Source organism: Cyclopterus lumpus, chromosome 17 (genome assembly GCF_009769545.1).
Source record: "Cyclopterus lumpus isolate fCycLum1 chromosome 17, fCycLum1.pri, whole genome shotgun sequence".
NCBI classification, from domain to species: domain Eukaryota; kingdom Metazoa; phylum Chordata; class Actinopteri; order Perciformes; family Cyclopteridae; genus Cyclopterus; species Cyclopterus lumpus.
In genome coordinates, this window is record NC_046982.1 from 6,425,224 (window position 1) to 6,450,262 (window position 25,039).

At 43.5% G+C, this 25,039-nt stretch overlaps 2 protein-coding genes across 2 annotated transcripts in view; both read left to right on the forward strand.

Moving 5' to 3' along the window:
- Window positions 1–11,335: 11,335 nt before the first annotated feature.
- On the forward strand, window positions 11,336–14,458 carry erich2 (glutamate-rich 2). The gene is made up of 8 exons (XM_034556129.1): window positions 11,336–11,488; window positions 12,425–12,485; window positions 13,026–13,062; window positions 13,146–13,240; window positions 13,345–13,442; window positions 13,643–13,700; window positions 13,780–13,851; window positions 13,942–14,458. Exons 4-8 carry the CDS (start codon window positions 13,195–13,197, stop codon window positions 14,091–14,093), a joined length of 426 nt encoding a protein of 141 aa, XP_034412020.1. The 5' UTR covers window positions 11,336–11,488; window positions 12,425–12,485; window positions 13,026–13,062; window positions 13,146–13,194; the 3' UTR covers window positions 14,094–14,458.
- Window positions 14,459–16,166: 1,708 nt separating this feature from the next.
- LOC117746785 (glutamate decarboxylase 1-like) overlaps window positions 16,167–25,039 on the forward strand; it is a 16,130-nt gene continuing 7,257 nt past the window's right edge. The window contains exons 1-6 of the mRNA XM_034556090.1: window positions 16,167–16,436; window positions 17,416–17,532; window positions 19,689–19,745; window positions 21,182–21,319; window positions 22,299–22,541; window positions 23,811–23,901. Coding sequence (XP_034411981.1) covers window positions 17,457–17,532; window positions 19,689–19,745; window positions 21,182–21,319; window positions 22,299–22,541; window positions 23,811–23,901 — 605 coding nt within the window. The 5' untranslated portion in view covers window positions 16,167–16,436; window positions 17,416–17,456. The remainder of the gene's footprint in view (window positions 16,437–17,415; window positions 17,533–19,688; window positions 19,746–21,181; window positions 21,320–22,298; window positions 22,542–23,810; window positions 23,902–25,039) is intronic.

The following is a 25,039-nucleotide window of genomic DNA, read 5'->3' on the forward strand; positions in this document are numbered from 1 at the left end:
TTTGAGGGCAGTTGTTGTGTTGTATTAGCGCTGAGAAAAGGTGAAGTCACAGTGTCACTCCTTCAATTTGCACAGTACATTAGCCATGGAGATTTATGCAAATTCCTGCCACAGAGCGTTGCTTCTGATTGGCTAGAGCTTTACACCCCCGCGAAGCACACTCGGGGCTTAAATCCCAGATTTGCATAGCTTGACAGGAAGCGTGTGGGGGGGGGGGGGGGGGGGGGGGGCAGAGAGGAGCAGCCTTTTGTCTGCTGACGTCGCCGGGTTGGCGGTCGTCAGACATACGTAAGACACCCACGTATGATTCAGACAAAAACGTCTAAGGGGCAGCACAAGCTTTGAGTCCCTGCCATGGCTCCTGAAGGGCAAACCAAGGACAACCCCGGAGATTCCTGGGGGGCTGCGGGGGGTTCAGAAAAAAATGTTGTGTTAAATTCTAAATGTTATGATTTGCCCCAAGCCTTTTAAATCCCTAATTAATTAATTAATTAATTAAATAACCCACTGCTTTGGAGGAGGAAAACAAGTGTTTTTAGATAACTGAAGCAGTGTGTGTGTGTGTGTGTCTACATGCTGTTTATTGATTAGCTGCCATTTCCCTAAACCCTGTAAGGTACAGAGCAGCTAAGATCACACACACACACACACACACACACACACACACACACACACACACACAACATGTTTGACCTATAGTGGGACTGTAAGCGATGACAGGCACGCTTCAACTTTCCGACCGTCACACACCCACTGGTCCCCTCGTTCACCCCCTGCGCTCCGACCTCTCACTCCACATCCTTCGTGTTTTCCTTCTGCTTGATTCCCCGAGGGGAGGAAAACTACTCTTATCAGTCGCAACCAGATGCAGCACTGTGTGTGTGTGTGTGTGTGTGTGTGTGTGTGTGTGTGTGTGTGTGTGTGTGTGTGTGTGTGTGTGAAGATAATCCCCTGCCTTATTGGCTCAGCACTAACCTTTTTTTTTTTTTTTTGGAATAGCTGATGACTTGGGGTTTATTCTACAAAGAGCTGCATTTCATTTTGCATTTCAAAGGTTGTGTCACTTAAATGGCACACCAGTAATTACAACAGGAAACATCTAGGAGTGGCATTTCAGAATAATTCATTTGAAAGTGTTGCGTAACTCTTGGTTCCCCAGTTTGTACTTGTGTCCGCTGACTCACGGGCTTGTCTCAGAGTGTTAGTGTCAGTTCAGCTTATTCTGTTTTTACCAGCCGGCTCCTCCAGAGAATCTGCTTTCCTCATCCATATTTGTGACGCCCTCTGTTGTATGAGGATGTGTGTGTGTGTGTGTGTGTTTGTAAGTTTCCATTCAGCGAAATCACGACAGTCTGCCTGCACGTGAAAATGAACACTCTTCACTTTATTATGGGATGATTTCCCATCACCAATCACCACCGTCTTCAACCCCCATTGGCTGCAGATGCAGAACTGCTTTTTGATTCATTCCTCCATTCAGCGCCTCAGCCATGATCACATGATGCCTGTGTGTGTGTGTGTGTGTGTGTGTGTGTGTGTGTGTGTCTGTGTGCAGCCCTATTGCCAAAATTGAGAAAAATGAAAAAAAACCTCTCCCCTCTGTAGTTGCCATAGTAACTAAGGATTTGCCGCATCTGGCAAATTATAGGGTTGCATCGAAGGGCGAGAGGGTGTGTGCGTACGTGAGAGTGTTAAAGCGTGCGTGGTTGTGTGTGTGCGTGTGTGTGATTGTAAGAGAGTGCAAACTTCTTCTGCATACAAAAGACGATGTTCAGGTGAAAATGACAAGCAGAAATGGATGATCGATTGCGATTTCTGCAGCCAATCAATGTCAGACAAGACACACACACACACACACACACACACACACACACACACACACGCACCAGACAAAAAGACACACACCACCTGGATCATTATTAGACTCTAAAACTGTGTGTTGAGCGGCTGTCCTCCCAGAGGGCAGCTCTCTCTCTGATGTGCTATGACTCTGTTGAGGACGAGCAAATGGAGACCGAAGAGATGTTTTTACTCCAGTGACCTTGCAATAACGTCTCCATCACCGGCGAAGGGCGTACAGGTAGGAGGAGAAAGAGAGAGCAGTGGGGTTCGGATGATACGATCCCTGTGTGGAGATGCTGGGGGTCAGTGATTCACCTCGCTCTTACATAAACCCTGTCAAAGAAGGTCAGGAGGAAACGACTGTTCCCTTCTAGTCATTTAAACAGCATGCAGCATTGGGCGATGGACTCGATCATCGTAGACACACTTGAGATGAGCAGCTACATTTTACCTAAAAAAACTGGACTATCCGGAACAGGTGGTGGAGACTGCTTCAGCTCCACTTCACAAGGACAGATACAGGAGAACATTCCTGATACAGGAGAACATTCCAGATAGAGGAGAACATTCCTGATAGAGGAGAACATTCATAATAGAGGAGAACATTCCTGATACAGGAGAACATTCCTGATACAGGAGAACATTCCTGACAGAGGAGAACATTCCTGATAGAGGAGAACATTCCTGATAGAGGAGAACATTCATAATAGAGGAGAACATTCATAATAGAGGAGAACATTCCTGATACAGGAGAACATTCCTGATACAGGAGAACATTCCTGATAGAGGAGAACATTCCTGATAGAGGAGAACATTCCTGATAGAGGAGAACATTCATAATAGAGGAGAACATTCCTGATACAGGAGAACATTCATAATAGAGGAGAACATTCCTGATAGAGGGGAACATTCATAATAGAGGAGAACATTCCTGATACAGGAGAACATTCATAATAGAGGAGAACATTCCTGATACAGGAGAACATTCCAGATAGAGGAGAACATTCATAATAGAGGAGAACATTCCTGATAGAGGAGAACATTCCTGATACAGGAGAACATTCCAGATAGAGGAGAACATTCATAATAGAGGAGAACATTCATAATAGAGGAGAACATTCCTGATACAGGAGAACATTCCAGATAGAGGAGAACATTCATAATAGAGGAGAACATTCCTGATACAGGAGAACATTCCTGATACAGGAGAACATTCCAGATAGAGGAGAACATTCATAATAGAGGAGAACATTCCTGATACAGGAGAACATTCCTGATACAGGAGAACATTCATAATAGAGGAGAACATTCATAATAGAGGAGAACATTCCTGATACAGGAGAACATTCCAGATAGAGGAGAACATTCATAATAGAGGAGAACATTCCTGATAAAGGAGAACATTCCTGATAGAGGAGAACATTCCTGATACAGGAGAACATTCCAGATAGAGGAGAACATTCATAATAGATGAGAACATTCCTGATACAGGAGAACATTCCAGATACAGGAGAACATTCCTGATCACTGCTGTAAGACTGAAAAGTGCTATTTATATAAATACAGTGACACAATTCTCTGCATGGCTCCGCCCAACGTGAACCTGCGGAGACATCTAATCAATAACTAACTGAAAACACCTGTGTGAGTGTGTGGGGCATTTAAACCAGAACTTACAGCAGTTACGCAGATGAATGTATTACCAATATTCATTCTCCTTTTAGCTTTGTTTTGGTCTCCACCAACTCACCAAGTATGTTCAACAGTTAGTTCCTAACTTGGTCTATTCAGTAAACAGGTAGTGTACAGAGTTTATCACATCTTTGGTGTGGTGAGAGTGAACCAAGACTGGAAAATGGGCTGGAAATCCAAAACCATGAGCTGAAAGATCAAAGAAGTGATTTGCAGAGCTGAAGGTGGTTTTCAACTACGGACACATTCAGCTGGTAATATGGAAATATTGACGAATGCAGCTTTAGATGCGATAACTTTCCACCAGTTACAGAAACACAATTAAATGCAAAGAGTCATCAACATCCACAATAGGAGAGACTGCAGTTAGTGCCAGTCTGGGCTCCATGGCTGCTCTTGTTGCTTGAGTGGCAGCGGGTGGGCGGGATTTGCGAAAGCTAAATGGATGCCGACATTCGTGGTATAGCTGCAAACCTTCAACAGCATGTTTGCATGATATAAGCAACACTGCGTTTTTGCAGGGGCTAAACAGAAGACAAGCCCTGCCTAGTGGCTCCAAGCATTGCTGCATAAATCACAAGGGTAAACGGCCTGTGTTTAAGGTTTAAGCACTCCCCATTAGAGAGTCATGTATGGCTGTCACCATTGTGTTTATTGGGAACATTAAGCAATTTATTTAAAAAAAAAACACATCTGTATTACAGTGTCTACCTTCTTCGCCCCCGAGGATGATGGGATTATCGGTTTCTACCTTTGAACCAGGCGGTGACATCTTTATTTATTTGACTGTATTTCAATTAACTGAGCAAAAAAAAAGAAAGAAGAGAAATTGGGAGCAGCCTTGGGAGGGAGGAGGAGGAGGAGGAGAAAGAAAACGGGAAATGGGGAGAGTAACGAGAAGTAAAGAGAGATGTGAGATGGACAGCGGATAGAGGAAAGACGGAGGAAAACCGAGGAAGAAGAAAGTGCATGATGGATGCATGTGTGTCTGTGTGTCCGTGTGAGCGAGGAGAGAGGTATACAGAGAGGAGAGGTGTGTGAGGGCACCATTAAAGCCTTGTACGATAAATCTCTGACAGTGTATATGTGTGTGTGTGTGGAGATAACAGAGGGATGTCTCTCTCCATTCTGGCTCCGTCAGAATGATGTATGCATCCCTTTCTTCCTTCCTGTGAAATATTACAGGGAGGCCCTGTGTGTGTGTGATCTCAGCCAGCGTGTGGCCAACATGTTTGGTAATTCTTCACCTCTTATCAGAGCTCACATGAGGTATTGTAGATGGGAGACTTGTGGCCGCCATGGGAAAAGAGGCGAAATGACCCAGAAACACAGTCGCACACATACAGATGGCCGGGAAACCAAACAGAAATGAGAGAAAGTCGGGGACAGGGGACAAACAGGCAACAGCTGACAGTGACAGCTTCCTTGATCGAGGGCTACGGGCTTGACAGGTGTGATCGATGACATAATGGCGACCACATTTTGTCGCTCTGCTCTTCATTTAGCTGACAGCGTTTTCTTTATGGCACCTTGTGTTATGGTATCATAATCATGCCAGCGCCGCTGGAGCGCCCAAGGAATAAATCTTTTTCTAACCCCCCCCCCATCCTCCCCATCACCATCACATGAGGTGCGGCTGAGCTGTTGCTGCTATTCGGGCCTCTTTGTCACCTTCGCACTCTTTCCAATGGCTGCCTTGGCTGTCACTCAAATGACCTCATCATTCAACTACATGCGTCATGGACAGAGAGAGAGTGGGAATGAAAGACATGGAGGAGGGAAACTGAGAGGATGGAGAATGTGTTCCTCCTCAGGTGCCATCTCAACTGTAGCCAATGGGACTCATGGTGAGCGATGGTTTTGAATCTGAAGTATTGCTCCTTAAAGCTGCGCTGATCAATAATCATTAACAATGAGTGAAATAACTATGTGTGATGTGTTTCCGGGCGATGCCCCCATACTGAACCACCCCCTGGCTCTGCAGGCTCTACAGAGCCGTTTAGCCTCTTTTGGCTCATCGTTTTGGTTTTCTGGTTGTTGTTTTTTCTGTGAAAAGAAAAGACGGATTGCCCACCAACAAAGTAAGTTGCATGGGGATCCAAGTGGAGCATTTAGCAACCTATTGCTTAACCATTTGAGACGTACATTCATCAGGTGGCCAGAACAGACTCAAAATGAATGCTGAGGTTGCTCCATATCTGCTGATTTTTTTTAATGGACAACTGTTTGCCAACACCATTAACAACTTTACAAGCTGATAATATTCCATCACCCGGCACCTGGGCTCATCTCCAACACCTGCCTGCAATCTGTTCATCAAACCCATGCAGTGAAATGCTCCGGCTTCCTTTGCCATCGGCAGATTGTTTCGTCAGCTCCGTGGTCGTGTGACTCTCGGCCGCTCTGTGTCCTGTTTTGACCGAGAGCACTTTTTGTGATACTTATTCTTGAATTCATGACTAACCTCTTTACCCAGTGCCCAGGATAGCGCCACCGCCGCTCACGCCACCTCACCTCTCTACCTGCGTTCACCTCCTGCCCTGCAAAATCAGCAGCTGTCATTCAATAAATTCCTTCACCTACCCTGCCGTCTCCGTGTCTGCTCTTGGGCCCTGTGTAAACCCACCGTAATATGGTGGCTGCTGCAGCGTTATTCAGAATGTTAATCAGCGTTCGGGTGTACCGAGCTCCACCTGCTCGTGTCATTTCCAAGATGTAGATGACCAAAAACCAAGATGGCTCCTGCCAAAATAACTAACTCGAGGCTTCAAAATGTGACGTCATGGTGAGTATACGTCCACTTCTTATATACGGTCTACGATTGTGATTAAGAGTCTTATACACCGTTAAAGGATAACTTAGCACATTCTGAACAGCAGTGGTTTAACTTCTCCCCTTATGTTTTCAGAGATGTAGACGTGTACTCCAGGACATGTCGGTACACTGTGACATCACTGGTGGGTGTGGTTACAGGTGAGACAGAGCGCAACAATAGAGACATCTCTCATGTGATGGAACAAATATTCTTTTGCCAGATAGCAATGTGCTAGCCGATAGCAACACGTTCTCATATTTCTATCTCAGAAATGTCCCTTAAAGGTTTAAACCAGCCTTGTGGATCTGTGTTAGATGTGGTTTATGAAGCATACACCCTCTTGTTCCAAATCTACCCTTTCACTGCACCATCCTCAAACCCAAGTTTTGAGATTTTTAAAGGTCTCTCACCCCTTTTGAAGGTAGTGTAAATACATTTGTGTCTTTTTGTGGCTAATAGCTTTTCATCTGTTTTTTATTCTAAATCGTATGACTTCCCAGTACAAAGCATCTCGGCCTGGACATCGGACTGCGTCATTACAGAAGAATTTTCATAATCTGATCACTTTTTTTACATTGATAAAAAAATACTGGTAAACACGTCCCCTCATGCAGTCAGCCTTTCATGGGAATACCTTCCTCTAGGGAGGGATGGCCAGCAGAAATGACAGAGACAGAAAATGAGGCGAGGAAAAGTTCTGGATATGGATACTGTGAAAAGTGGGAAGCAGATGGGTGGAACGGAAGGAAGGGGTGGAACGCAAAACCCCCTGAAATGGGCTACTACTGAAGAAGAGACAGAGATGGAGTGAGGACAGAAAATTAAGAAACAGAGAGTTGATGAGTGAAGAAATGATGAATGGGCTGAAGGAGAGACAGATGGGCCAGCTCCATCAGAGAGCTGTGCAGCAGAGAAATGGAAAGAGTGAGTGAAAGAGTGCTTACGAAGTCAAAGATGATGATGATGATTGTGATCATGACTGACACACACACTCACACACATACACATACACACACACACACTCACACACATACACACACACACACACACACAGGCTATGTGGACACAAAAAAGTAAGTGATTTCAAAACGCAAATATACAATAAACTTAGCATGTGCTTCCAACACAATGTAAAATGAAGGAAGGTGATGACTATTTCCTGGACTTCTTATGGCGGAAATGAACTGATAATAGTGAATCGAGCAGTCAGGGTTTCTCTCTCAGACCTGGGGACCGTTCATATGAGTCTGCAGTAACTCTTATAGATGGAAAATGTATCTTGACTCAAAGATTTGCAGTTTCTCCACTTTGTTGTATTAGGAATATTTTGGAGCTGTTTCATTGAAGTCTTGTAGTATTTTGTACACGCAGGAAGTTGGGTTGGGTCACATAAGAATAGGTCTTATTATTTACCTGAATAGCATTTGATTGTTTGTTGTTGTTGTTGTTGTTGTTGTTTCCCTGGTTTTATTCAACGTGAGATGGGGCCATGTGTGAAATGGAATTTTGGATTGTCTGGTAATGAATTGTAATTGGTAATGAAATTGTGAGTGTGTGTGTCTGTATGTGTGTGTGTGTATGTCTGTGTGTGTCTGTGTGTGTGTGGGTGCGTGTGTCTGCGTGTGTGTGTGTGTGCATGCGTGCGTGTGTTCACCCCAGGAGGAACAACCCAGCTTCTGTTTTGATGAAGCTAATGAGGATCCTAATAACTGAAATTAAATGGAGAAATGAAGGCATGTCCCAGTGGCCAGACACGTTGGCCTCATCTGTAAATGACACTGAACTGATTCACACGATATTCACACAGTTGTCGTGCTTCAAACACCGATTTCAAACAGTGGCATTCAGGAGCAGCTCGTGATGTAGATGTCTTTCTTTCTTTTGATCTGTGGCCCGCCGTTACATCACACACACTCTAATTAGCCTTACTTGGCCCTCGTACTGGAAAAGTGGAATTTTGTCCGATAAATAAGTCGATACTTGCAACACCTCTCTTGTCTCGTTATGCAGTCTGTTTGTGACGTCAGCACCTGGCATTGGTACCCCCCCCCCCCCCCCCCCCCACCCCCTCTCTCTCTGTCTGTTACACAAGATACACACACACACACACACACACACACACACACACACAAAGCCATAATAGAGCAATTATCCTCACCAGCTCCGATCTGTTCCTCTGATTGCAATTTGCATTTATTATTAGCCCTCAGCCTGCCAGAGGCTGCGAGGCGTGAGGATGGATCGCCACACACACCACACCACCCTGATAGACCTGCACAGATGCTTCATAAACACGTGGGCCCGAGGACACAGCAACACGAGCACCAACGCGCCACATGCACACACACACTTATTATACATGAGGTCCTTATGACAGCGTGACGTTGCTTCGTTTTTGTTAACACCGATCCCTGTTAATGATGGGAACAGTGTGTTCAGTGGCGTTCCATCATGGAAATACACGACTCACATTGATGTCCTGCAGGACTGCGATGAGTCCTCCTGTCCCCGTTCTCCTCTGGGTTCTCTTTTGCAGCCTCTGGGCCCATCATATGGAAATGTGTGAGAGTCTCTCAAGGAACATACAGTACATAGCGCACTCATAGATGTGCATTCGGGTGCTCACTCACACACACACACGCACACACACACACACACACTCATAAATGCACACAAAGAGAATGTGTAGAGGACCAGTGAAGTATGAAATTATTCTGTTATGTCGTCTGTGTGGAATATATTTTCCATCAACCGTGCATGGCAGGTGTGCCTGATGGGTTGCTGGAGCTGTGTGTGTGTGTGTGTGTGTGTGTGTGTGTATTTGGTGGTTCTCTCCATCTGTCTGTTTTTGGGAAGCAGGAGTCGAGGGGGGGGGGGGGGGGGGGGGGGGGGGGGGGGGGGGGCTTTTGTGGCTCATGTTCCACCAATCGGTGTTTGGCATATGACATCATAGCTAACTTGCTGTAAAGTCAGATCTTACGTGAGTCTGGAAACTCAGATGAAGGCAGAAATTTAAATGAGCTAATTTATTCAATACATTTATTTTGGGGTATTGATGAACCCTAGACAGGCTCTTAAAAGCTGTGTTAATCTTTCCATTGCACCAACCAAAGTTTAGCAACATTTTTAATCAAGATATGATCACATTTGTTATTTGGTTAATTTGCTCATGTAATTGCTCAGTCAATCAGATCTGATCGAACCACACTGACACAGTCCTGTCTTTGACTGTTAAACTCTTAATAAATACCAACTTTCCTCCCAAAAACTGTTGTATACTTAGTCAAGAATATTGAATGTTATAGAGACAAAGAAAATATTGAAAACTGAGGGCTTTAATAACACAACTTCCTTCCTTTTCCCTCTTCAGTAGATTTCAGGTTGAAAGTCATCCCTTTCCACAGGGTTCCAACTTTTCATTGAAGCTACATGACGTTTACACTGATTGAAATAGGCAAATCCAAGACTCCATATTTTAGATTCTGAAGTATTCATAATATTTATAGACTTTTACATGTTTCCTCCAAATTCAGCCTGACGTAACGTGTCACTGGAATTTCCATGAGAACATACCATTAAGCTCTGTGGGTTGAAACTGCACAGCATGAGCTGAGGCTCAGTAAGGTTGAGAGGGTTCAAATGAACCATGCCTCTCTGTGTATGTGTTAAATGGAAAAGAGATCTGGTTCTCTTCCTACACAGAAAGTGATCCTTTCTGCTCTCACGCCTGAAAGGAGTCCTGTATATGTGTGTCCGACCTGTTTAAATTGGGGTCAATAACCTCCAGCACTGTGTGCCCTCCTGAGACTTATTCTCCCCAATAGTTGTGCTTACTTGTTAATATTGTATGTAATCTAAAAAATAAAGAGCTCCACGACCTTTGACTAGTGGATGTGATCTTTTCTATTTCTTTTCTGGGTTTCTTCCGCTCCCTCAGTGACGAGTCAATCTCAATATAAGACCACTTTTTACTCTCGTGAAAACACATACAGTCTACACAAAAGCAGGCACATGTACACACCCCATAAATGCACTTATAGACGGACACGGATCAGGGATCCCCGGCGAGAGCTCAGTCCGAGCAACTTCACTGCACTGCCTAATTGATGTGTGACAGGGCGTAGGAAGGGGAGAGGAAGGCATGCACATTTAGCAGTCCAAACAAACCTCAACTTTCTGTAAACTGTGCTTCAAAACTCCAAAATGAACAAGCCTGTCAGTCTTGTGCTAATGTAGTCTCTGTGGGAAGTAGTCTGAGTTTTCAGCCTGTCAGTCTGATAGTTTAAATCTTCCTGAGATTATTAGACAACCGTGAAACAATAGAGCCAAGTGCTGACGAGACCTGGACCTATTAACCACACACACACTACCTCAATCATCACAGTCTCTCTCTCACACACACACACACACACACACACACACACACACACACACACACACACACACAGACACACACAGACACACACACAGATTCAAGACAGAGGGCAGCTCTTTCGATGCATGCGCAGCTAATGTAGCAGTTACAGCCACTTATTGGATGAAATATGGCTGACATGGAGGGTGGACGGAAACAGCTACAGGCTATGTGTGCGAGGGGGCGAGGGAGAGCAGAAAGTGTCTTAACTTCTGAGCTTGAATAGTGTGAACGGGACTTTTTGTGGATTCCAATGCATTTTCCTTTTTCTTTCACAAAGCAGCCGAAACAACTTTTCACCACTGCAAACTAATGGTGGGATATAAACAGCCATATTATGCATAGTAGACAAAACTTGTATAACACCAGTAACGTTATATAATGGGCTAATTAACAACCCATACAATGTCCAGGAATTGCATTAATTACCTATTTTAATTGAATAAAACGCCGTGATGACGTACCTAGTTTTTTTTTTCTTTTTTCACGGCACAAAATGATGTGTATATATATTTGAATTACAAAATCTCCGCCAGCACTTGAAGGCAACATCGAGTCGGAGTAGCTCCGTTACTATGGTAACGCTGTATACTATTGTGTTGCAACCACTGACGGCACTTTAGCGAGTTAACCATAAAGACAACCGTATTCCACCGTATTTTACAACGACAGGAAAGTAACAGTAGTGTCTTCAGTTGCCGTCGATCATCTTCATCCATGAGCAGGTGAGCAAACGAGGCCACTAGTTAACTAACCTGCTAATTTAGTTATAACTACCATGCTAGTTAGTTCGGTGCTAACTAGCATGGTAAGTGGAGACGTGACGTTATTCATTTATTTCAGTATCACGTATGTTGTTTGAGGAGCTTTATTAGTGAAATAAAGTGCACGCACACACACACACACACACACACACACACACACCGTAGGCCACAGTGTCACATATTAAACTTAAATCCATGCTAATTAATTGACAAACAATAAGAAGGTCACGTGATTTCACATTAGAGTGTTTGAGTCCACAGAAACATGTAAACACTGAAGAAGAAAGTCAATCGCGTTCAGTTTTATTGCACTCTAGTTTTCAATTTACAAAGGCTAACACGTATTATGAATTACATTGTTGAAATGTAGTGTTGTTTACATAGGTCATACATTAAGCATTGCTACTGTGAATATTAATATAGTCTTGATCACTCTACCTGGACGTAGCTGGCAGTAAGTTCCCTGTGCTCGTTTTGAGACGTACAAACCCAACGGTAAGTCTTGGTAATCCAGACTTCACATTAGTCTATAAATACCACATCCTGACTCATTTCCTTTTTAAGGCTGCCGTGAAAGAGATCCACCTTGTTGTTATGCTGCTCACCAGCATTTCATGACAGGCATCCATTTTCATTGTGTTATAGACATCATGGGGAAAAACAAAATCACTGATAAACCTCTGTAAGAAAAGTCCCATCTCAGCAAATATATATTTCACATAATTTTCATTCAGTGTTTTTATTTGTTCATTTACTTTTTGCAACCAGCTGGAGTCTTCCATCCCAGCTGCTTCGTTATGTAAAGGCATGTATTCTGGGACAGACGACACCAAGACTGAATTGACATAAACACGTTTTGTGTCACAACTGTAATTTGTATTTTTTTTTTCCTCCAAGGTTTCTTGCCAGGAGACTAAAAAGTCTGGGTTTCCAAGTGGGGATGTGCCGGATAGAGACAGTATGTGGTGGTGAAACTCATGTCATCAGTATTAGTTCATCAGTATTATTATTAAGTCATTACCTTTGCCGTTCTGGTTGCTCTGATAGAGCTGTTAGCGCTGTCAGCTGCAAGACACCAGCTCAGCTGTCGCCATGATGAGATGGCAATATAAATCCTCCCTAACTCTTATTTAGTAGCTTTAAGGAGGGCAACTCTTGCTTCATCTTCAATGAAAAATGCCAGTGGCTCTTTATCATTGCAATGGCTGTTGATCACTCTCCACAAGCATATGGATGAATGTGTCACAACACAAAACTAAAAGACATGCTATGGGGTTTCTATCTATCTGTGTCATTTTCTCCAGATCATTCCTCCAGATTGTCAAAGAAGTTTTCATGTTTTGTTTCCAACATCATGTCAACAAACATGTTTAGCTTGTTCTGTTCACACATGATAATGATAACATCTATTCTATGGTGCCCCAAAAGAATATATCATTTCCATTCAAGGGTTTCCTGGCTGAATTAAATGTCTTGTGTGTCTGTGGTTCCCCTGCAGAGTTCTTACCAAAGGAATCCATCAAGACAACACCAAGGTACACCCTGAATTCACAGCGTGGGTGATCAGACAAATGAAATATTGCCAAGGCGCAGTTTTAAATCCTAAATGTGCTTTCAGGTTTGGAGAACACACACAGTCGGCTGCACTGCCCGATGACGAGCCGAAAATGAAAGACTGGAGAAACGTTGCGCCCCCAGACTCAAAACTGACAGGTAGGTTGTTAGAACTAAATGCAAAGTAAAATAAAAGTAGCGAGAAAGAAACTGCCGACTGTGTTAATGGTTGTCAAGAGGACCAACACATTCTCCTCCACCAGCTATGCCTCTCCTGACACAGGGAACAGAGAGAGAACCGACCGAGGAAGAGGATGTTGAGGATGAAGACATCACGGCACCAGTGGAGCTGATAATGGAGGTAACTGATCACAATCAATGACTGCACACTTCATGCTATGCGGAGAGCATTGACTAAACTGCAGCAACTATTTTTTGTTTTATTTCCGACGCCAGGAATCAATGTAATCCCTGATTTTAGTCAAATATGTATATTTTGTTACACCTGGACATACTTAGCTGGGAGAACAGTGAAACTCCAGTGAAAATGTGTGGTTTCAGTTCCTCGGAGCTGCGGTGGACAGAGACTACCAGCTGGCCAGCATACTGTGTCAGATGAGTAAGTGTCCCGCATCCATCAACTGTATGTCTGTCAGTCGATACATCAGCCAATGCCACCTCTCCTCTCCTCGTTCCAGTTCTCATCTATGAACCAGACAATCCTGAGGCCTCTGAGTTTCTCCCGCTGATCCAGAGGAAGCTGTTGGAGGGTGAGAGCCTCTCGGTTTTACACCAACGCAAACACTTACTCTGCATATTCCAAAAGACGTCATGAGTTTGTATCATGCCTTTTCCATTAGAGCAAGAGACAGAGCAGAGCACTGAGGAAAAAGAAGAAGAAGAAGACGATGAGGACTCTGGGAGCGATGAGGAGTCATCTCAGAGCTCAAGCCGCTCCTCTTCATCTTGCTCCTCCTCCTCACCCTTAGATGATGAAGATAATGATGAATAAAAGCAAGTAAACAGACACAAGCCGTGTTCTGCTTGTCACATTTCCCCCTGAAAATAACAGAGGCAACGACAGACACGGTGACCGGATATCTCTGCTGAAAATGTAGATATTTTAACCCACGTAGCTACTACGTTGGTCTTAGTGCATTTTGAAGATGTTGTGACAAATTGTAAATTGTATAATTGTATAAAAACATTTTTCCTCTCCCTAAAAAAATACAGAAATCTCTCATGTGAAATAACCAAAGCTGCAGTGTGTATGTGCTTTCATGGCTTTCACTATTAAACAGGCAGGACCCGACAAAAGGATAAATGATCAACTACCAATCCAACATTTTTAACATTACCTTTACGTGTTTGTCACCAGCTATCACACCGAGCACTGTCTCAGAAACAGCTAGAACCCGTTTTTTGGTCATGTGAGGCCTTAAAATGACATCATTTCTGCCCAATAATCACAAGTTATGACCTCTGTGTGGACCTTAGTCTGAGAGCAGTTCTTCCTTCTCAGACTTTCAGTCTAGGATTTTAAGTATCCAGTAGTTTACAATAAAAACTAAAATATTACTTGTGTCTCTGAGGCTGCATTATCTTTGTGCTAAAAGCTGATTTCAGGACCCAATTGTTCTAACATGTTGATGCTCACCAGATGTACTGTTTACTATCATCTTTGGTTAGCGTGTTAGCATGCTCGTGTTTGCTAATACGCCCTTGGAAACAAAGGGGAATATTGCTGGTTTGTCAGGTGTTTGTCAGGTGTTTGGTCAAACCTTTTGGTGGACACACTGAAACGGGCACATGATGATGGAGCTAAAGTTCAGGGGGTCACCACATTTCACCATGGATATTTGAATCCGAATTTCAATAGTGATCAATGGTTGAGTTATTTCAGTCTGGCCCAAAGTGCGACAGCGATTAGGAGACAAATGTTTCTCTTGATACATGAAATACATTTCATTCCGGTTTTTCCACCAATTAAGGTCACGTTGCCCTTTAAATTCCGCCCTCTTGTTGCTCATCTTCTTTTTTAAATGCTCTGCTCATGCAGGAGAGTCAGCCCCACCAGCCGTTTATCTCAAAGAACCAACGCCTAATATTTGCCCAAAGGAGGGAAATGCACATTCATTTGCATTTTCTTTCGCATATTTTCTAGAAATTTGCTTCGAATTGGCACTATTTGGAAGGAAAGCTTGACTTATGTGACGGAGTGGCAGAGTAACGTTCAGAGAACAGGTGGTCACAAATGAGGCGACACAAGTTCAAGCTGGTTCTGTTGGCGCTGTACCTTTGTTGGGTCAAGGAACTCTTCAGATTATTACAGTATGAGTATAAATTGTATAAAACACAGCTTCAACCCATCAGGATGAAGTGAGATGTGGAAATCTTGACACTTTTAAATGAACAAATATACAAGTGTGATTACATGTAGATATGAACAGTGAATTGTGCACACATAGGATCCCCCCCCCCCCCCCCCCCCACACACACACACACAGTTAATCCATCCTTGTGGAATGCTATCAGCCAGTATATTCAGAATTATTATCACATGATGGCACTTGTCAAAAGAGGAAAGTATGAGCTCCATGTGATGAAGGCTGTGTCATTTGCAATGCCTGAATGAACATAATGGCCGCTCTCTGGCAATCCGCTGGACCAGGACGCAGGCAGGAGGAGGACTATGAGTCAACGCCCTCCGGGCTGGATTCACGTTGATGCCTCGGTGTTATTGTCCATGTCATGGTTATTAAAAAAATAAAAGTGCAGGTCAAACATTATGATGCATGCAGTGTTGTCATCTCATGAAGGGGAATATTACAGTCGCATATGCCATTGAAGCAGAGTTGTATAAATTCTGAACTGCTGTTCCTAAGACCACCTGCTTGTCATCCCAAGGTCAACTGCTACGCCACTCAACCCCCCCCCCCCCCCCCCCCCCCCCCCCCCCAAAAAAAATGTTTCACATCCACGTCATCCTGTGACACCCACACCTGGAGACGCGCAGCGGGGAGGCATACGTCACTGGTGTTTCTTCCTTTTCGGCTCCTTAAAGTGTGTCTGTCAGCAGCACTCAGGGAAGCTTCATTAGTCGTCAGAGGGAGGCAAGGCTGTGACTCACGCTTGCGTGAAGAGACCAATGGGCAGCCGGAGATATAAATAACGAATAAAAGATATTCTTCAGGGAGAAAAGGGTCACTTGCGCGCCGCTGGATGGGATTGTATTAGTGCGCTCTGTTGGTACTCCGCCATCACTGTGGACTGTTGCGTGTCGTGCCTTTGGGTGCTAATTGTAACATCTAGTTGTAGTTTCTCTGGACTCGGCAACCTGTGCGCCCGTGAGCTGGTAAGATGCCTCCTCCTTTCATTTCATATCATGCCTGGCGCGCCTTGATGTGTTGATCTGCTTCATTTTATTTTTCAGGGACACACAGGTGATTGTAACGAGTTATTTATTTTTTTATTTTTCGGGGGGCAATATACAAATCTGTTATAATTCGCCATGTCGTGTGAAAGAAATGAGCCCCAGATGAGTGACAGAAGGGATCCATTAGTAGTCCAGTCTGTCTCTCATGCCACGATGACAGTGAGTGATGGTGGTCGGGATGTGCTTGTTCAAAGCGCAACTTAATTGAAATGTCGATTGCTGAGTCAATTGGTAAATGCAGTTGCATCTTATCAATATTTGCTTAATAAATCAATCTGTCATCTGTTCTTTTAGTTTTTCCTCAGATGTCATCTTGACTATGGCAGGCTGAATGCATCTGTTTTTTAAAATTATATATATATTCTTGTTTTTATTCCTTAGTGATGATCACAGACACAGTCTGGTGCTGCTCTGATCAAAACATCGATATGGAAAAAAGGCCAACGAGCTATTAGAACGAACAGAAACAAAGGACAACAATGTATCTGATCTCCCGGACAACTTTTGAATGTTATCTTTAATATTGGCCATTAACGTCAGTAGCCCTGAGAGTATTTAATGACCAATTGAATGTATGACACATTGAACAATATCTCCGAAATGAATGTACCCATAGGCATTATGTTATCACCAAGACTGGTTATCCTGATGCGCGCATTGCTTGTGCGTCGATGTGCAAGTCTCTCCAAATTGCGCCCAATCACTTCTCCTTCGGGAACAAATCGTTCCTGGCGACGCGCAGTGGATATTTTCAGATCAAATCGTGTTCTATCAATTACAAGGATTGCAGTTAATCAATATACATATATATATATAGAGAGAGATATTATTATTTGTGTTGGTGTGATTTGCATAAACTGACCTGGCTATCTCCTAACTGGACCGTTTTTATTTGCAGCTGAATTACTTCCCAACTGGAGATCAGATAACAGAGGACTGATGGCCGCGTCTGAACCGAGAGCCTCTGGCGGGGACCAGGACCCCAACTCCGCCAATTTAAGACCTCCATCCACAAGTACGTCCCCACACTCCTCTCTCTCTCTCTCTCTCTCTCTCTCTCTCTCTCTCTCTCTCTCTCTCTCTTTGTTGATAACACTCTGTGATCCGCGCATCGATCCCCGAGTGTACATTCTCGTTAAGGCTGTCCGTCTCCGGCGCGTAAAGGTTGTGCTTACAGAAACAGCCCAATGGAGCTGACAGGGAATTCGGTGCCTTGCTCAAAGACGCGTAGTGCAATGCCAACACGAAGGCTTAAACCCAGTACTCCCCCCCATCCCACACGCGCACCTCTCTGTCTGCCCCCCCCCCCCCCCCCCCTCCCTCTCTCTCTCTCTCTCTCTCTCTCCCCTCCTTCTCTGTCTGATAAAAGCGAGTCTCGCCCGGGCCATTTGCTGCCTGGGCTCCGTCGTTAATCATTCCGGTTAAAAACAGAGCCATCACAGCTGCCGGTCGCTGTCTGGCGGATCGGCGGTGCGCACCGAGCAGTAGACCTCAGAAATAATGCTCCATTAAAGCATTGGTATTTACACTGATCCAAGAGCATTTTCATGATAACATTTTGGAATAAAAATGCTTTTTCCGATCGAATATATCTGTTTTCAACATGTCTTGCTTTTTTTTATGTATTCGAAGGACAAACACACATATATATATATATATATATATATATATATATATATACAATATATATATATATATATATATATATAACATATATATATATATGTTTTATATATACATATTTAAATATATATATATATATATATATATATATATATATATATATGTTAATGATAATTTATTTCTGTCGTGATTCATCTTATCTCGTTTCCCAGGCAGGATGACGTAGGCCCTCGAGGCTATCGGCTGTATATATTAGTTGCTCTTGCAGACGTATTTTTATGTTCGTTTTTTAAAAAGTGGCTGAACATATTGATGTAGGCGACACATTAACCTTTAGGTTAATTAAGCATTTTAAAGCCGCATGCACAACATTGTCTCCATAATAGTGCACTCGAACAGCTTCAGTGCAACGAGGGGAAATCATTTCATGTTTTTGTCTTCGGACAAATGCAAAAGGGAATAAGCTCCATTTCCTCGGCGCCGGTGTTCAATTATTCTCATATGTTCTCTCTTCATCGAAAGTCTTTTATGCATCTTTCACGTGTGGCCCTTGGGCGTCGATGAACACGTCTGCAAACACCTCGGACTTATTTCGAATGTGAAATTGCGCCCAGAAAAAGGGCCATTAAAAAAAGAAGATGTTTGTTTTGTCTGATTTTGCTCGTATCTACTGCTGCTGGATGTTGCCATTATCTCTCCTCCACGCTTCATCTCACGCCTGGCGGCTTGTTGTGTTTGTGCGTGTGTGTGCGTGTGTGCGCGCGCGCGCCTGCCTGCGTGTGCGTGTGCGTGTGTGTATGCCTTGGCCTCCGCACCTCGAGCTGTTCTCTGGTTTCTCTCAATTGCTTCAGTCAATTTAAATACTTGTTTTTGTTGTGAAAGTTTTCCATCAGGTGCACTCGCCGCCTCGCGCTCTGCATTTTTATTCCCTCGGGCTTCTGCTCCATCTCTGCTCACGCATGTCCGCTCTCGGGTTTGTGTGTAGCTGTGAGTGCTCGACATGTACATGCACGAGACGCCCTGCAGAGCCTGCTTATAAGTTTCTGCAATATGCCGGCTATATACTTTCCAGCCACAGACATCTCCAGCTCGCTCCAGTCACATACTGTGTTTCACTCAATTAATTCCTGCCCTCCTCCGTGAGCTCATTTCACGGGCGTTAATTCCACTCCGCCCCTTGGCTGGGTGTGTGAGCCGGCCACTGCCGGTGTCCATTGATTGAACTCAATCGGAAATATAAGACTCATCCTTTTGTGATCAGTGGTTTTGGTAAATATATATATATATATAAAGATGGACAACGTCTCAGTCAAACAAAGACTGCACGTATAGAGACAACACTATAGCCAAATATAGTTGAATGCCATAAACGAAAAATATGAAAACAAGCCATGGGAGTTCAGAGTCACACACCCGGCCAAGAGCCGTCCGCATCTCGCCTGCACTGTGCTCACTGTGCTGCACCAGCTTTATGTGCATCGTCCGCCGCCATCCACGTTGTCTCCGCGGCCTGCAGCACCAGAAACTCAAACGTTCATTCTGTTTTAGCCAACGAATATGCGTGGATGCACGGATGCACACGGAAACTGGGGATGAAGATCTGTGGTAAGTTAATTTTTTCGGGGGGGTGTGGGAGGGGGGGACTTTCATCTTAGTCATATTTGGACGTCTTAGAATAATGCAATTTTGGAAGGGCCAGATTCATTGGCAATATGTCTCCATAATATTCTGAATGTGATGTACCGATTCCCTTTAAAATGTGATCACGGAGTAGCTGTTGTTCTTTTTTTTTTTGTGTATAAATAAAGCCGTTTAGAGGCCTGCAATAGGCCATTATAAAGGCGGTTATATAGAGCAGGACCATCCACGACTGTCACAGTGTGTTTCCATCTTCCAAAGGTCAGTGGACATTAGCCTGTAGGTCTGATGATGAGAGCCCCGGATCACACCCCCTCCGAGCCCCCCATGTCTTTTCCATTTCACCGCCAAGAGAAAAATCACCGAGACAGGCCTTCGAGATAAATGTTATAAAGCCCAGAATAACCTGAATAGAGGGTTTTTTCCCTTCCATTTCCCATTCAGATAAGAATGTCTTTGATCGCTTCTGTGGGCCCGCAGAACGGACGTGATGTTGCAGTCACCCTTTGAAGGAATCTGTTTCTTTCGGTGACTCTGTTTGGACATGGGTTTTCTCGCAGCTGTGCAAACGGGAAATTAATGTCTTGAAAATATGATAAATTCAAACATGCTTTATCGGCCCGTTGTGGCAAAAATCCATTTAGACCAAATAATCGAATACGCCATTTCTTGGTCTACATTAAATGTTTAATTGACTGGATTATAAATGGAATGGTAATATTTATATAGGCCGGATATGGTTACATATTGATTTCAAATAGGTCATATACTCATACGCATTATGGAGTTCCCATTGAAAAATACAAGAGGCAGTATTTTAAGCTTGCACAAGCTGGTGGGACTTCACGACTATAACCCACGCGTGACCACATTATCCTGCAGACGTAACGAGACCATTTAACCATCAATCATAGAGTTCAAAACATACAGGCCTTGCTATTGGGTCTGTGCATCCGTCATTAACCCTCAGTGTGCGTTTATTGGCTGTGTGGGTCATCGCCGCGGGCGTGTCCACTGAGCCGATCAGTCTGGATGCTCTTGGGTGCTTCCTCCCTGGGGTGTGGTTGTGATGTCACAGGGTGGGCGGCACCCACCCCACAAACAGCACGTGTGTGTGCGTGGGTCAGTGTGTGTGTACATATATGGCTAAGATAGGGTTGGCATCCACCAGAAAAGCATTTCTCATGAAATAATCCAGGCATTAGGAGCTTAATTAATAACGCAGATATTTTCCTAAATCTGCCATTACCACGTACATATTGATAGACAAAAACAACGCAAAATATTTGGACATTCATTATTCGTGACTTGATTTTTTTTTCTTTCTTTTTTTAAAATTTGACTCGTGTTTGGGATGGAGGTGTTTGGTGATAACTCGTGCCCCTCGCCGTGTAACACCTTAGGGTTCCTGCAGAAGAACAACAGCCTGGAGGAGAAAGGGAGGCTCTCGGGCCAGAAGAACCTGCTCTCGTGCGACAACAGCGACAGGGACGCGCGCTTCCGCCTCACGGAGACCGACTTCTCCAACCTGTTCGCCAGAGGTGAGAGCCGTAGGCGGCGCTGCGTCACTAAACAAACAAACAAACAAACAAACAACATGTACGTGCTTTGTCGGAGCTTTACTTGGATGGTCACATTATTTGTCGGCTCATTACTTTGAATTAAAGGGGCTGTGAAAGGCCTCGCAGAGAAGAAGAACAAATCACAGGCCCATCTTTGTTTTTCTTAGTTATATTTTTTTCTTAAAAACGACTGAAGGCTTATTAATAATAAAAAAACAACCGGAGGCTGAGGTTTGTCTATTGAGAATTAAAGAAGTAAGATATAGGACAATTATTCTAATGCTTTTATTTTTTTGTATAAGGAGTCTTCAGCAAGGTTACACCCTGTTGAGACGTGGTCAAAAAAAAATCGATGCACTTCTCAGCTTAAAGCATGTATGACTTTATAGGCCATACTGATGATTTTATTTGACTATAGGCCTTACTGTTAGCCTATTATAAATAATACCTTATTCGACCAAAGAAAAATTATTATCAGACATACGTCACCGACAGAACATTTTCAAGAAATGCAAAATCTGGGAAGGTGAGCTAGGGGGTGACATCGAAGAAGATATGTGGAACCGTGCTTTACTCTGTAGAGTGATGCAGGTGTGTCTACGTACAGATGTACAGGATAGATATGTGTATATATAGACGTCTGGCTCGGCGAAATGAGGTGACCTCTTTTTATCTATTTTTATGTATTTATTTTCCTGTTGTGTACCAGGTGGGTGTACCAGTGGGAGGGGTGGGGTGGGTTTGTTGTCTGTTTGTATATGTTAACAAAAAGATGAAAAACAATGGAAATATCAGTTAAAGTACATGTTTACTGTGTACCTGTCAATATTTCCACATAAAAAATACATTAACATTTTTAGGCTACTCAATTGATGGTCCAAATGGTCTATAAAGGGGCTCCAGGGAAATCCCAATTTAGCGAAAAGCTATGACTGCCACCTTTCTCCTCACCTCTTAGACCTCCTACCAGCCAAAAATGGAGAGGAGCCCACCATCCAGTTTTTGCTGGAGATAGTTGACATCCTCACCACTTACGTCAAGAAGACTTTCGACCGCTCCACCAAGGTGCTGGACTTCCACCACCCTCACCAGCTCCTGGAGGGCATGGAGGGCTTCAACTTGGAGCTGTCCGACCAGCCCGAATCCCTGGAGCAGATCCTGGTGGACTGCAGGGACACGCTCAAATATGGCGTCCGGACAGGTAGGCCAGGACATCTTCAAGGTTGAGCTGTATACCTGAGGAAAATGAGCCGGGCGGTGGGGATGCTGTTAAATAACTAATATGGTGACAAACATTATTTAAAATAGCAAAAGGACACTGAACGCATGGAGATGAAAATAAATTAAAATCGCTGTCAGTAATATTTTTACCTGCAGACCAATATATAGATGTCATGATACAAAGCATAACCTAATGTCAGCATTGTACAGTCTTTTTCTGATATTTACCTCTCTGATGGCAATATGATGATATAAAAAAGAAAAAAAGAAGAAAAAAAAGAAGACGTGTCCATCTTGTCCCTTTCGTGTAAATTAGTGAATTCAACACAAACCATTAGAGAAGGAGCTGTTTGCCAGATAGTGTACAGCCCATTACGGTGACTTCCTTATTTATTGCCCCCCTGATAATTCAGTTGACATCCTCCTTTTCTTTCTTATTAAAGCGAGTGTCGCCTGAGGGGATCTTAACACAGGCTGTTTCAAGCTGTTAAAAACGACAACGCTCAAACTGTCCCTTGGGTTTTATATATCACGCAAGGTCTACTGTGCCTACAACTCAACCCTACTTCTCATTCAGAGACTCGGTGTGGTTTTTTTTCTTCTTTTTCTTTGTGCTCAATCTTGTGAAGGCCCACTGGAGGAGCTGTCCGCGGTGCTGAAATGCGAGGCGGCTGCTAAGCAGCCATGTCTCTGATATAAGATTTATTCTTCACATTTTATATTTTTACAAGTAACACAATATGAATCACTATATATATATATATATATATATATATATATGTGTGTGTGTGTGTGTGTGTGTGTGAGCCACACAGCACCACCCCAACAAGCTGCTTATATCCATGACTGCATTTAGGCTCCCGGCCTATTGACGGGCTGCGCGCAAGCACCTTAGAGTCTAAATGGCTGTCATATAGCCTTGTTACCAATGTAATTATGTACACTGAGAAGTGCTATGTCAGATCCCTGAGGTTTCATGCTCCGACAACTGTGAATATTGAAATGAAGAACTGTTTCTTTATGGGGTGTTTAAACTTGTATTTATTTTCACAACCAGATAGCGGTCAGCTTTAGGCTGCATTGTCTTCACAAAGCTATCGTACTCAGGACAAGGCCGACATTTCAGTGTCTGTCTTTCCTTCTGCTTTCTTTTCATATATTTATATAGATATAGCACGATTCCCTCATCGAGGCAGTGAAGCCCTTTTAATAGAAAAGCCATTAAGATAGATATATTTTTCATGTTTAGGTCACCCTCGATTCTTCAACCAGTTGTCTTCTGGTCTGGACATCATCGGTCTGGCCGGGGAGTGGCTCACCTCCACTGCTAACACCAACATGTAAGTTATATGCTCTCTGTGACACAGTTATTGGCTGTTCGGGGGAAACACCTCATCATGTCATGACAGGACAACTGAGGTTTCCAGTTTGTCGGCCAATGGAAATAGCCCCCAGTCATTCTCATATATAGACATGGCAGAAGTGCTCATTTTGTCCCAATACAGCCTCTGAGGGCAGTTATATAAAGTGTTTGGTTTGTCCCGCTGAGACTGTGTATTGACAGCGTGCTGTACTGTATATCGGAGGCAGTCCAGCCCCCAGGGGTGCTTAGATTGCATATTGATCTCAGGTCACAGTTACATGGTGGCCCAGTCTAATAGAGGGCATGAGCCACATCAACAACACACACACACACACACACACACACACACACACACACACACACACATGCTGTAAATAAGCTATAACTCTGTGTTATGACCACTGGATGATAAAGAACATTATTACGCTATCAGAATATTGAATACAGAAACACGGAAATCGTTGCAGAGCCTAATACTTACAGCTCTGACAATTTATTCTCAGTGGAGAAATTAGTAAACCCTTTTCAGTTGATATCCTCATTGAAGATAAGGAATCACAGCCCCATGCACTTTGGAAATTAATGTATGAGGAAATATACAGCATTATATATGCAGGGCTGTGACTATCAATGATTTTCTTCATGATTATTTTCTCAATAACATAGTCAGTTATCCAGTTAAATATAAAGGAAAAACAAATATTGAAATAGCATCATGAAATCTTTTCTTTTTTTTTGCAAAACCTAAAAATACTCAATTTACTAACACGGGACAAAGAGAAATCCTCAGAATGCAGACGTTATTCTCTAATTGATCGACTAATTCTCTCTCCTTGTATGTCACCTGATGTACGAGAGGAACAACATCTGGGTAAGACACAAACAAGAAAGGCAAGAAAACTGATTTCCAAAGCAGACCCAGTCCCTTAAATATCTAAGAACAACATACAATACAATACAAACATCTGAGAGAGTTTTCCTCTGTGATGTCGAGCGCCATGGTACAAACTGACAGCAGCACCCTGCATTGTGCAAAAAGACCACCCAAGATAAGGAATGGGCAGAGGACAATAGACAACACTCATATTAAAATAATTTCCTCCCAGACTGGCTGC